A 14753-nucleotide genomic window follows, 5' to 3' on the forward strand; every position below is an offset into this window, starting at 1 on the left:
ATTATTTTTGATGTGTACCATAACATGAATTATGTTCAACTCTTTTCTCAAGTTTATCTACCATATTACTTTTTTGGACCACTAAATAAATACCTAGGTGGTCCTATTAGACCACTAAATTTTCGTTGCTGATGTGAATCCTGATTATAAGTTGGTTAAAGTAAACTATGTTTGGTATAATATAAATTCTACACTTTTCCAGTAGACATTTGTGTCCAATTTCCACAACTTGCTCTGAGTTAATGCTTCCATAAAAATAATTACAATTCTTTTTTGCTAGTCAAATCATTTCTTCATGTGTACAATAAATGCAGTCTGCATCTATTTAAAGTTATTACTTTTCACACATTTAAATTTGTTAATCAGGATGAACAGTATTACTAATATGTTTTCACTAATAATTTTTGATAAATTAGCAAGAATATAAAAATATTTTGGTTAGTTATATAATCAATAGAAATCTGCTTTCTTTTATATAGTTTTGGCTTAATAATTATTGTAAATAATATACTTATTATAATACAGGGGTGATTGTGAGCCCAACTCAAAAATCCTAAAAATTTCTTGAGTAAAATCATTGATGCATTTAAAAAATTAATTTCTTTATAAATTTAAGCCATTGATATTTTCAAAACATGAAATTCTAAATAAATTATATGCAGCATAATTTAAATGAGTTATGTATAAGTTTATTTTAATCTCTAATCACATTTATTATTTTACCAGAAAAAATATTTACAAATGAAAAATATGTCAAGTATAAATTCTTGTCCTAATATTTCTAAATAAAATATACAAGAGTTTTTATACATAAATGTAATCGATGATTTCTTAATACTTCTGGACCTTGGATTTCCGGAAAAATCCGGATTTACAATCATCTCTGATATTAACTCCCAAATTGTATCTAAGATCCTTGAATTGTTTACATTTTGATAGTCTGCTTAAAGAAAAGAAAAGTCCGAAATAATATTTTTTTACTGTAAAAAATTGTGTTAATGAATTAAAATTGGTTAGGTGTCTGAAATTTTTTTTTAAAATATAGAGCTATACTTTAGTTAAAATTTGAATTGTTATTTGGAGAAATAATATAGTAAATTTTTCTATAAGAAACGCAAAAAATTTCTAGGTAGATTCATATTTAAAATATTTTTTGTAAAAATACCAAAACAAAAACATATTTTTAGTTATCAATATAATTTAAATAAAATATCAATGCAAATTTTTAATTCGACAGAAAATATACATTTATCTCACCTAAACAAATATCTATAAAACATCTTCTCTTGATTCATTTTGCATGTATTCTAAAGCTTCATTCAATTTTGATGGCTTAATAGCTTCTAATTTTGGTGAAGAAGGAGCAAATTCATCTTTATCAAAAATTTTCTTACATAATGTTATATTATTCAAAATATTTTCTAATGTCCAGTGTTTTCTAATCAGAGCTATATCTGTTGTAAAATGTCCAAACTGTACCCTCCTCAATCCTGTGCAAACTGCTGAACTTTTCAGATATATTCCTATTTGATGAACTAATTCTGCTAAAAACTCTTCTGTTTCATTAAAACAATGGATATCTAAAATAATAATGTTACTTTAAGAATACACACATTAAGTTTCATTCATTATGCATATTGTTTAATCTTTCTGGCACAGTCTGAGAACAATTATTCTAAAAATATTATAAACTACAAGAAATCAAACTATTTTCCTCAAATGTCAAAAAAAATTTTGCAACCACTATTCTTAAACGAACATACACACACTTACTACTAGAGCAAAGTCATAACCAACAAGCAGAATTTTCTCTGGCATTCTTGAGACAATGCCTGGGACCACATTTGCAATTAATATACACTACCCTACAATAATGGAAGAGATATTTCAGTTTTTGACATTTTTTTAAATTTTTCAAGAAATATTTACCTAGCTTAAATATTTATGAAGATATGGACATTTTTATTTAAAAAAAAAAAAAAAAAAAAACTAATTTCTTTCTGTTTCGCTTTTTTTTTTTTTTTTTTTTTTTTGTCACAACTTTTAAAATATGCAGTAAAATTAAACAAAATATTTGTAGCAATTTAAAATTAATTACAAAATTATTGTTTTAAAATTGTGCGAGATATGAGTATTTCAAGTTGTTCTTTTATAGTAGGCATGCACAGAAAAAGTTTAAACTTATTTTTTCATAAATTTGTAATGAATTGTATTTGTCAATTAATGAAAAAAATCTGATTTAAATATCTTAAAACGTAGAAAGTTTTGAGCAATTTTTTAAGTTGTACTTTTTAAAAAAAAGCTCAAAATGATCAGGGGGTTTACACCAATTTTATTATGTATTATAGAAAATGACACTACCTTATAATAACTGGACAGCAAGAACAAAATTAAATTGTGAAAAACCCCTTATCGTTTTGAGATTTCCTTTTAAAAGCGAAACTGAAGCGAGAAAACTGAACGAAACTTTTAAAATATTTAAATCAGACTTCTTTCATTAGTTGCCAAATATGATTCAATACAAAATTAATTTTAAAAAATTACGTTTTTTTTTTTTTTTTTTGCACTTACACAGTTTTTATTTTTCTTTCTCAAATTTCATAATATAATTTTGTAATTATTCTTAAATTGCCCCAAACTTAAAGTTTTGTCAAAAAAAAAGTTAGATAAAATAATTGGTTTTTAAAAAAAATGTCCAAATCTCCAAAATATTTAAGCAAAGTTTGGGAAATTGAATGAAGCTATTGCAAATAACAACCAAAGTAATTGATACAATTTTCACGCTTATCGCTTGATTTTCTGGCATCAAGTATTCAAAAATACTTGTTTTCATTCATAATTTATTGTTTCTTTCTCAAACTTCTAAAAGCTTTAAACCGTACCGCTAAGTATGAGAAATTGCATGAACTAAACACCTCTTAAGTTATCAAATAATAATTTAGAGTATTTCTTGAGATATTCAAAAACTGAAAGTGTTTCTACCATTATTTTAGAATAGTGTAATATTTTAATTACTTAAAACCTTCATATTTTGTAAAACAAATTATAGTTTTTCTTATAACAATCTTAAAATATCAAAGTGCATAACTTTAATTTTATGAAAATAGATATTTAAAAAATATATTAATGGAATACCTAGTGTGAATTCAGGTAATGCTAATCTTGAGCATTTAATGTTATAAAGAATCGGCTTTGTTCTTCCGATTGGACGAACTAATCCTTTACTAGCTAATTCATATGCTTCTTGGCTTTGTATATCAACTCCAGAATAGCTATAAAAAAGTTTGAAATAAAGGATAACATAATTTATATGTATTTTTAATTCATTAAGCTATGCTAGCATTAAATGTAAATAATTCTGTGGGTGACATTTTTCAGACAATAAAAATGCTTTATCAACTAATAAACAAATATAATGTAAACATGAATAATACAACATGTCCATTCCTGTACCTTTATTTTTGCTTTAATTATGTTGTTTTTGTTTTATTCATATATAGTACCAAATATACCTTTATACTCATTTGGATAATGTAAACATGATCATAATTATTTTTAAAAGGTTTGAAAATTTTAGCTTTCATATTTATTTCTAGAACATATTTATCTCTAGAACATATTATATAAGACATATTTATCTCTAGAAAAGTTTAACCGTCACAAATATTCCAAACTTTCATTCGCAAAAGTAATTGAAATAGTAATTTTAATTACTTAATTATCAGTTTGTTTTTCAAAAGAACTGTACTTGGGGGTAAAAATAATGTAAGTAAGAAAATTCCATGAAATGTTATTTTGACTTAATATAAGTCACTGTCTCCATAAAATTGCATAAGAAGAATACATAACAAATTTTTTTTAAAACAAATTAGATTCATATTCAAATCAAAAATTTTAATCTTTCTACAATTTCTAAACAATTTTCAGTTATTTATAAATAAATCTTGAAGTTATAAAAATATTCTAGAAATTTAAATAAAATACTATATTTTATTAATTAAATTTACCGATAAGCTAAAGCTTGATGAGTAAACTGTATGGATGACAATAATCGATCAATGCCTCCTTGACGTATGTGAGCTAGAATAAAAGAAAAAATTACTTCGTTCAAAATTTGTAAAATATTATGAATTTTAATAAATAATTTTTTTGATGTATTATACGGAGTTATTGAATAACCATATTTCAAATATTAATATTTTCATAACTATTACACGTTTCATAATAAGTGATATACAACATAATTAATACATTAAAAAATTAATAAGTTTTCTTTACAGCTACGTTAATTGTTCTAAATGATGCACAAATGCATACTTTAAGTCCTTATAGTATTTTTAGTGGATCAAAAATATTTTGTCTGACATAAAACTTTCTGTTCCCATAAAAAGAAATCACATGAGGTGAGGTGTGTTAATCTTTGTGGCCACATGTTTGACCTTTTACTTACTGTTGGTACAATAACCAGAATGACAGGTTTCGCCATGTTAAACACTACAAGCAAAGGGCTATGAGTGAATCAATAAGTGTTGATACATAGTTTTAAATGGTTCAAAAAATAAATAAATAATGTATTTAAATATTTAATGCTACAAAAATCAAAAATTATCACTTACAATACGTTGACCTTTCAACAATTTTTCCATCATCCATAAAATTTCGTGAACACAAACCAAATTTTCCTTTCACTTCATATTTACGAAGAAATGTACTTGAACCAATGTTTTCAATTTTCTTGCAAGCTCCATTAACAGCAAACACTATAATTATTTAAATTAAAAACAAATATGTTAATTTTGTTAAATATCTTATAACTGATTTTGTATAAATAATAGCATTTACTAGATGCAACTTTCTGCCTGAGCGAATGCCATATGGTTAAATAGAAATTTCAATCATGGTTAAGTAGAATGCCATTGAATAAAAATTCAGCTGTATCATAAAGCCTTACTAATATGATTTTGATTGGATTAGCAGCTTAAGCAGATGATAGATATGTTGATAAGAATTTAATAAGTTAATGATCAATAGCCAATAAGGCCTCAGTGGTAAATTTACGTTTTTTGTTGTTTTTTTTAAATCAAAATTCTTTCAAATTCTAATGTGTCTAGCATACTTTGTTTTATTAAATTTGATGCTAATTCTTTAGTTAGTAATCATAATTCTACACTGTCCCTGTATAGAAAAATATTTCATACATTTTCCAATGGAAAAATATTTTAGTCAAAATTACTATTTTGAACTATTGTCATTTGTTTCCTTTCAAATATTTCAATTTTTAAAGTTTAGAACATTTTTTAATTTGTTATAGACATAAAATTTTTGTATCATAAATCTTAGTATTTTGACAGTGAATTATAAACTTGTTATAATAGCGAACTTTTCATAATATACCATACTTGTTGCATAAAGTTGTTTGCACAATTGAAACATGGTTGTTACATTTCACTATTTTAATGAAGTATTTAGAATTTTTATAAATAAAATTCATTTTACTTTACTTCAGTTTTGAGGAAGATTTTGTTTGCAATTATTTTTTTTATAATAAACATAACAAACAAAGGCTAAAATAAATTTTCATTATTAAAACACATAATTTTACAAATTTAATTTTTTACACTACATAATAGCAATGTGTTCCTGTAGAACCAGGAAATGAAAAGGCTAACTAAAGCAAAGAAAAGAAAAACAATCATCCTAAAGCACTTCAAGCCTTTGTCTTTTCACTCAATTAAATTACTAATTAAAAGAAATTTTATAAATTCAAAATGAATGATTTTGCACATGCTCAAGACAATTTGGAATGGAGCATGCTCAACAAGAATGGAGTATACTCTTTCATGTAAATATTCTGGTCCCAGACCTTCTACTGACTTTAGACTTTTACTAGACATAATTGCTTGTCTTCTACTTGTTTTGCTTTAAATTTATGGACTTTTCCTTACGTTGTTTATATGGCTCTAGACATGTTTTCATGGCTGATCACATGGACAAGTGTAAAGCACTCATATTTTAATGATCTGCCTCAAAAGTATGGAAGAGCTCGAAAAGAACATAGAAATATATTCACAATTAGTTACAATTGCAATGATAATTATTAAATGCTTCAACAAAAAAACAAAGGTTTAATACTTTTAAAAACTAAGGTTAGCACAGTATTCAACTTAATTATTTTATTTCTTATAATACAACTATAACATTGGGAGTACAAATTAGTTTGGTCCGTTTTCAAAAGATGGCTCTGGCTGTTATGAATGTTTCACAGTGACAGCTGATTTTGGTGGTTTCAGAGAGGTTAGAGATCTGACAATAATATTCAGTTTATATCGCTTAGAGTTTCATAGAAAAACCTTGTTTTTTACTTTGTTGAATATATCAAATTTTGTGGTAACTAAGCAGCATGGAAGGTTTTATGTTTCTGCTTTAATTGGAAGAAAAGCGCAGCTGAAGCCTATTGAATGCTAGTAGAAGTTTATGGAGACAATGCTCCAACTGATTAAACATATAGGGAATGGTTTCAAGAATGGCGTTGTATACTACGAGCAGCTACAACCTGGCAGGCGATCGGTATAGGCTACAATTGATTCGTTTGAGCCATGCATTACGAGAAAAATGGCCAAAATACAAGCAAAGATATTACCAAGTTATTCCTATGCATGATAACAGTCGGCCTCATGTCGCAAAAGATTATTTGGAAACGCTCAAGTAGGATATTTTACCGTATTCGCTGGGCATTGCTCCTTCTAATTACTGGTTGTTCCGACGGATGCACCATGATTTGGTAGGGCACCGGTTCACTTATTTGCAAAAATCTGAAATTGGCTCCTAACTTGGATCGCCTCAAAAGATGAGACATTTTTTCGAGATGGAATTCAAAAATTTCCCGTGAGGTGGGAAAAGTAGCAGCCAGTGACTACTTTGAATAATCTGTTCATTCATTTTGTTCTGAAATAAATGTATTTTTGACCACAAAAAAAAAAAAAACGGACCAAACTAATTTGTACTCCCTATATATCTAGTTTTTATTATGATTATTATTAGCCTTAACTATGAACAACATTTATTTTGAATATTTTCATTTCAAAATTTATCGAAATATAGTTTTTTTAAAAAAAATACTAAACCGCTGTTTGCCTGTTGCTGTTTGCAAACGTTACTCATAACATCTTTGAATAAGTTAGATCATAAATATATTGGCAATAACAATTTTTAAAAAAATAATAGTTTAAAAGTTTTTTACTCATAACTCCAGAAGTGTTAACTCCTAATGTGTCAATAGCTTTCAATCTGATGTCTTGTCTTTGATATCGTTGCCCTACAACTAATATGAAAATATGGTTAGTGAAAAGAAGAAAAATAATGATTATTTAATAAAATTTAAGAATTATACAACTGAAGATAAAGAAATGATGAAGTTTAATAATTTCATTTAAACTTGATAATGACAAGCACTAAAGTACAGCTGTAAAATTTGAATTAAAGATGATAAAAATATCTTAAAAATCATAATACAAAAGCTACATTTGATATTGAGAATAAATCTACAGTTCGACAAGGTCAAGATAATTGAGAGCTGTCGACCATTTGATCGCATTCCTAATTTGTTTGACATGTTGTTCGTAATAAAAGTGTCTGTGTTATAAAATCTGTTGAATGGATAACACAGCAAATTGACATAAACCGACATTCCCTATAAAAGAAACAAAACCTCACAGTTAGCGACGAGGATGGGATCTGATTGATAACAGTCAACCATTTAATTTTTATTTCTTATTTCTTTGATGTGTTATTCATCAGTATCTGTGTTATAAAATCTGTTGAATGGATAACACAGCTTATTGACAAAAACCCGCATTCCCATAAAAGAAACAAAATCTCAGACATTGATTTATATAGGTACTGTTTTAAAAAGATGTAAAACAAAACTGGGTATATGGGATATCCTATCAGTCTAAAACCCCATTTATACAAGGTTTTTAACACAGATAAATGCAAGCAATCCTCAGTGGACACTAGTAAAAAAAAAGCCTCATCAAATTCACACCATCTCTTTACTATTTAGTCTAATATAAGAAAGAACAGCGTTTCTGAAGTAAAGTTTTGAAAAATTTTACAGTTCCGTAGAAGAAGGACAGGGAGTTGGGATAGTTAGAACTAGCTTATGATAGGCTTAAAAACCTAAAAATGAAAACAGAACAAAGATATCATTTCTGATAAATTACATGATTGGCCAGTCTGGAAAACCACACACACCATTACAGAAAATTTAATTAAACTATGCAAGACAGAAATAGTTTGCCCTGGACAAGGGGATGATGTGGTAAAAAAAGTAATAAAAAAAAAGTGTTTTTTGATTGATACACTGATCCGAGAGTTAGAACTTGTTTATGATTTGAAAAACTCAGATGTGTAAAAACCTAAAGTGAAAGCACAACAAGAACATTATTCCTTTTAAACTATATGATTGACCAATCTGGAAAACCACACAACATTACAGAAAATCTAATTAAATGCATGACAAAAATAGCTAGATGTGGAGAAGATCCAGTAAAAAAAAAGTATTTCTTGATTATCAAACACCTAATTTCTAGATCCCTGAATCCCGTTGAACGATTTTGCTTAACAATGGCTTTAAAATTCGACTTTTTTGGTCAATACTAAGACTGGGCGCTGTTAAGATTTTGACATCGCAATGTATCGTCACGCTAATATCGTAATATTTTCATGCATCGCGATGTTTTCATACATTAATGTTTTATATTTAGCACTGCGTAAATTCACAATTATTAAGTTACATTTTTTAAAATAAACATTGCCTTTTTTTATAATTATTTCTCAATATTTAATGATGTGGATGCCTGCAAAATAGCGGTAAAAAAACGTTAAACAGCTGGATTGATTGTAAAAAAAAAATCAATAAGATTTGCACAACATCTCAATCACATTCAGATTCATCTTATTAACCAAACGATGAGTCACGATGTAAAAAAATCGGGGAAAGAAAAAGATCACCGCCACAGCCATCACTGCACACTTATGGAAGAAAATACTCTTCGTGCGAGCTTGCAGATATCAATGTTCTATAGGGAACAATGCTCAATATTGTACGTGTAGACATCGAAGTATCGCAAACATCTCAATTTCCGATGCTTCGTAAAATTGCCTATCCAAACATCGGATCGGCGATGATTGCATAGAATCAATATATTCCCGATGCATCGATTTATAGCCCAGTTCTAGTCAATACATTTGATAAACTAAAATCGAAGTTCCACCAAAAAGGTATCAATCATTTAGATTTCTATAGTCAAGAAAATTGGGAGTTGCTGGTATAGAGTGTCTTTAAGTAAGTCGAAAGAAGACATCTAATTCAGGCTGTAAAAAAACTATTTTATTTATAGCAATGCAAAAACAAAATTAAAAAATGATGAAACTTAAAGTTTAAACTAGACAAAATTAAAATTCATTTAAAAGAATTATGTATTTCTTTTATCATTTTAAAGCATTAATTTCTAATTAAATTATAAGAATAATTTATGGGTTTTATGAGAATAGTAAAATGTAGTTAAATAAATTTTATGGTAAGATTATGCATAATGTTTACTGGACAGAAAAAATTTATTATTTTTACCCAACTCATGGTCAGCAAAATTTGATGACACTTCCACAGAAAATGGTTGTCCTGTTGCTATAGATCCTTTTAACAGAACAAGGTCTTTTGGAGTTCGTTTTTCCATTGCATTTATATCTAATAAAAGAATGAAAATTAGAATTATTTTAAACAAATTCCTTTCAGAATAAAAAAGTCATATCTTTCAAAATTGACAACAGATATTTAGTGATTTTATCATATAATAAAAAATATAATGCAATAGAATAAATTTAAAGTATGAAACAAATCATTAATAACAGTATCAACCAATACTGTATTACTTAATAACAGTATTGGTTAAATTTATTTCATTTTTCAAATGTTGTAGCAATTTTTTCGGGAATCTAATATGAACTGACTGGTGTAATTGAAAATGGTGATAAGTGAAATTTTTTAGTTACTCATCAAATGAACAAGTACATAATTTCAAAAGATTTATCCCTGATAGATTAGATTTCTCATTCTTTTTAATCTTTTATTTTTAGATATTCCTAGTTTTATTTTATCTTGAAATGAAACTCAGACCACAGAATATTATTTCTTATACCCTTAACCAGTGAAAAGTAAGTTTTTCAGATCTTTGAATATACACCTTATATTTGATACTGCCAGCTGGTATCAAAATAAAAGCTGTTAGAAAGAAGAAAATTATGTAACAAAATCAGATTAGCTTTCAACTAAATTAAAAAGGCAAAAGAAAAAATATAGATATAACGTTGCCGAGTGGATGGATTAAAACAGGTCTTAGGCAAGGAAGGAGGGTACAAAATTTATTTATTAATTGTTAGACAGAGCAGTCATGAAAAAGTGTACACAAAATGTTGCACTCCTCAGTAATATGTTAGGGAAAATCTTGCAATGTAAAATCCGTAAATGTCTCTATTTAGGGAAAAGAGGGAAATCTTAGAAATTACTATTGGTTTATGAAATAGGTCGAGTGATTCCCACAAAGATTAAAGGGAAAAACGTCCTGCTTCTAATTAATGCATAGTTGAGCCAAAAATAGATTTAAGGACATGGTGTGAATTTAAAAGTGTGAGAAAGCATTTCATTTTAACTAAGAAAAGAAAAGAATATTCAGAAAAAAACTAACATAAAAAGATTAATTGAAGCTTTTATGTTACATGCATATATATCAGTAATTGAGAATTCCGTTCAGGGAGGCCACAAAAAAGTAATTTCTATAGTTACCTATATTAGGTAACTATTACTACAATAAAAGATCAATGGCAACAATCGATGATTTTCACTGAAAAATATAAAGGCCATCAAATCACCTTAATGTATTAAATTCATAATAAACAAGAGTAACATTTTGTTCAATAAAGCATTACCTCGACAGAGATTTACAAGAAGAGAATTCCAAACATGTCCGATATTAAGTTTTGGAGGTTTATAAACACAAAAAATACCATTTAAATATTTCCAAGCGTCTGGTGCGTACGCCAAAGCTCGCATAGTGACAAATCTTATGTGTGTAATAACAGAAGTGATATATTATGACCTTACAAGAATACTTTTAAAAAAAGTATTTCCAATAATTCTCTTAAAGTATTAAAAATTTGTTTTGAATGAAGCATCAGAATTTTGTACTTTCTACAACATTTTGTACATTTACTCTCACATTTTAAAATTAAACTAATTCAAAATTAGAAAGGAAAAAATAAAACTTGTTTAGTAGATTGTAGAAGAATGCGATATCAACGAGTATACTTGTTTTGTTTACTTATGTTGTGAGTTTAGTTCATTTCAGTTCAAATTATTTTCGGAATATAAAAAATACTAACTTTTATCATGAGTGATCACTTATATTAACCTATCTTAATGTCAAAAACACTTTCTAATGATAAAAGAAAAAGAAATTTTTTCTTGATATGACGGTATCAATACTAATAATATGAAGACAAATGTAAAATTTTTTCTTACTGTAATTTTTATATACATATCTAAAATATGGCAATGGATGTAAATAAAAATACCATATGGTCATTTTCGCGCTCTTTTAAGAAACGGAGTGTCTATTGCACCGATTATCGGCGCAGTAAAATTCATTTTGCTATCTTACCGATCAAATTTTTAACCAATCATAGAGCGTATCTGTCCACGTGACTCTCCGATTTTTTTTTCAAAAATAATTTAGCTCTGTTTATCGTAGTCAAGGCAGCTACAATTTTTGTAGCATCTTGATTTTCTTCATATGAAGAATAACAAATAGCCATTCATGAATTTGAAAAAGAAAAAAGGACGATCTTCTGGAAGAGAGAAGCGAAAACTTTACAAAATGCTTCAAAGAAATTTAAAAAATTTGATAAGGCTCCGCTGGAATTGAAATACACATGGTGGAAGAATTCATTAAAAAAAATGTACAGATAACAGTCGCCAATCCAAGTAAGTAAATTTTGTATTATTTAATTAATTTTTAAAATGTGTTAATTGATTAGCAACATCGTTCCTGATGTCACCATGTCAATAGTCACTATACACCTTGTAAAGAACAATTTAACACTCTTGTTTTATATGTTCTCTGACCTGCTATCTATTATTTTATATTGTGTCTGCAAGCCCTTATAGAGTTTAGTTTATACATTTTTTATACGTAGTTTGTTTTAAAAAAAATTTATTTTCCAGAACCTTTACTCAAAATTGTCCAGCTGCTATCTCCAGATAAACAATTTTTGCAGATAAAATCAATGAATGAGGATCATGACCATGTCCTCTCCGAATCTTTGTTCCGTTCTTCGCCTAAAGAAAGCCTGATACCTGTTGAGCACCAAGAGAAAGTTCAAAAATATGTGAATCTCCAAGTAGTATCTATATTTCTGTTCCATTTCATATAGGTAAAATTTTTTCCTACACTTACTCTAATTATCTCCATTTTCTATCATAATATTGTTTGTATAGTTAAGAAATTATTTTGTTACTCAGAGTGATTTACACTGACTTACGTGTGAATATTATGTGAATATTGTTGTTGGTGAAACAATGATAACCCATCAAACAATGACAACCCATTACCAATTTCACATACCCAGGTAGAAAAGCATAACTTATAGCTATTGTACCGATGAATTAGTTTCTGTAAAGTGGCGCTGTTGTCAACGTCGGCGTGATAGCTCTGAGGCTATCTTACCGATAGTCGGTGTAATAGACACTGCCTTTAAGAAATACAGAAGCAGATGTTGCAGCAAAGGTATTTGTTTGTAATAAGTTGAAGAAGTATTAAGTTATTTTTTATTTAGAATTTGGTCACGTTGTTTTAATATCAGCTTCGTATGCAAATATAGGTATTTATCTGCATTTTTTTTATTTTGTGCTACATTTTTCTCATTAATTTATTTGCCATAATGTGAATGGCCTGAGAGAAGCTAAAAAAATTTTAATACATTGATGCTCTCGATGGCCTCCCTAAAGAACAGTGTTGAATTTACCCATAGCTTTAGAAGTATTTGTACAAATTTCGTCCTTAATATTTACCCACAAAAATAAGGTCAGGAGAATATAGGGTGGCCCAGACTAAATAAACTCACTAATGCTAAACAACATAAGAACAGCCAGGAAATTTTATCAATCTATAAAAATCAAATTACATTATTTCTAATTTATTTATTTTAATTTTTCTTCGGCCACTGTTGCAAGTTAATCTTATAAACACATATTCTGGTATGAAAATTCTTCCAATTTTCAATAAAAGTAATTTATATACTGTAGATCAGTGTTTCCCAAAGTGTGGTACGCGTACCTCCGGGGGTACACGTTCTGCAAAAAACGAAAATTTCAAAAATATTATTTAAAAACAAAGGTAGCCTTGAAAATGTACCATTACATACTTTTCTATTGGCTATTTTTTGCAGAGTTAACAGTTAATAATTAGTGATGTCAACAGCCAGTTGTGATTTTAACTTTTGTGCGACTTTTTTATGGTAAAAAATAAATTGATTTTTTTATTAGTGGTACACAGCGTTACGAAAAATATAGAAAGGGTACACAGAAGTCATAAGTTTGGGAAACACGCTGTAGATAATGTCTTGTGAACAGTCTATCATTAACTTTGAAAAATATTTTAGCCATTCATAACTATAAGTGCTTAAAGGTGCTTATTTTCATTTTTTGAAAGCCCTTAAAGGTGCTTTTTTTCATTGGGTGTTTTTAAAACGTGCTTAATTTTTCCCTTTTTCAAAATGAGATTTTTCATTTACTATGTTGATTTTTGCTTCGCAGGGGTCTGTCTAGACATTTTGTGAAGGGTCTGTTTTTGTAAAATTGTGAAAAAATTACTCGTAATTTGTGAATATAAAATAAACGTTAAGTCACATTCTTTCCACCAGGGTCCGTTTTTGTTAATTTGTGCAAATAGGGTCAGTTATTGCAAAAAAACTTTTGCAAGGAGTTTTTAAATTGTTAATACATACAAGATTATGATCAACACTGTAAAATTAAATTTTAAAAAATAAACAGCAATTGCAGATACTAAATTAGCTCTGCAGCATATAAATATTTGGTATTTAGCCTGTACTGCTGAACGCAGAATATTCATTTCGGACGAATAAAGGAAGAAGCGTCTGCCGAAGACAAAATTTAGTTCGTTTACATCTGTCTTTCTTCCCCCCCCCCTTCCTGGGAAGGGTTTATTCGATTAACAAAACAATAATGAAGATAAACAAATTTGTGAAGGGTCCGTTTTTATGAAAAGATATTTTGTGAAGGATCCGTTAACGGACCCAAATTTCTTCTAAACAGACCCCTGCTTCGAATTGTGCAAAAAGACACAGTTTACATCATCCTATTCAACGTCTTCACAATTAATTCAACCCCAATCTATTTCGGCGTATTGTCAGTCCGTAGCGTATGAAAACGCCATTCATTTTACACGATTCAAAATTTCATGATTTTTGACAATTGTCAAAAACAACACCAAAAGTTTTTTTTTGACATGGCGGTTATAACAAGAGAAAACAGTAAATTGTCAAGTACTTTCCAACCCTGCCTAATTAATAAATAAAGTGCTTAAAAATATTTTTTGAGTGGTTGAAAAGTACTTAAAGGATGCTTATTTTTTGTTGAATAATTTGGCTACGCACCTCACATGTTTGATTTTTTTTTT

At 28.0% G+C, this 14753-nt stretch overlaps 2 protein-coding genes across 7 annotated transcripts in view; one reads left to right on the forward strand and one right to left on the reverse strand.

Moving 5' to 3' along the window:
* Nucleotides 1-1222: 1222 nt before the first annotated feature.
* Nucleotides 1223-12705, reverse strand: LOC107454336 (pseudouridylate synthase TRUB2, mitochondrial). Of its 2 annotated transcripts, none has more exons than XM_087153146.1 (7): nt 12598-12705; nt 9632-9748; nt 7241-7321; nt 4617-4760; nt 4008-4080; nt 3136-3272; nt 1223-1580 (listed from the first exon to the last, which is right to left on the reverse strand). In XM_087153146.1, exons 1-7 carry the CDS (start codon nt 12662-12664, stop codon nt 1270-1272), a joined length of 930 nt encoding a protein of 309 aa, XP_087009272.1. In that variant the 5' UTR covers nt 12665-12705; the 3' UTR covers nt 1223-1269. The 2 variants fall into 2 exon arrangements, with proteins under 2 accessions (XP_087009272.1, XP_087009271.1); XM_087153145.1 differs by lacking the exon at nt 12598-12705 and adding an exon at nt 10987-11398.
* Nucleotides 11564-14753, forward strand: part of LOC107454332 (rac GTPase-activating protein 1) — a 29403-nt gene continuing 26213 nt past the window's right edge. For 2 of the 5 annotated variants that reach the window (XM_087153139.1, XM_087153142.1), the window contains exons 1-2: nt 11564-11653; nt 12809-12842. In XM_087153139.1, the coding sequence (XP_087009265.1) occupies nt 11606-11653; nt 12809-12842 (82 nt within the window). In that variant the 5' untranslated portion in view covers nt 11564-11605. Of the gene's footprint in view, nt 11654-11759; nt 12041-12280; nt 12490-12803; nt 12937-14753 lie in introns of those variants that run through there. The other 3 variants (XM_087153140.1, XM_087153143.1, XM_087153141.1) reach the window with 2 other exon arrangements.

Source organism: Parasteatoda tepidariorum, chromosome 10, assembly GCF_982258835.1.
Source record: "Parasteatoda tepidariorum strain Cologne lab strain chromosome 10, Ptep-v5.0, whole genome shotgun sequence".
Lineage (NCBI taxonomy): Eukaryota > Metazoa > Arthropoda > Arachnida > Araneae > Theridiidae > Parasteatoda > Parasteatoda tepidariorum.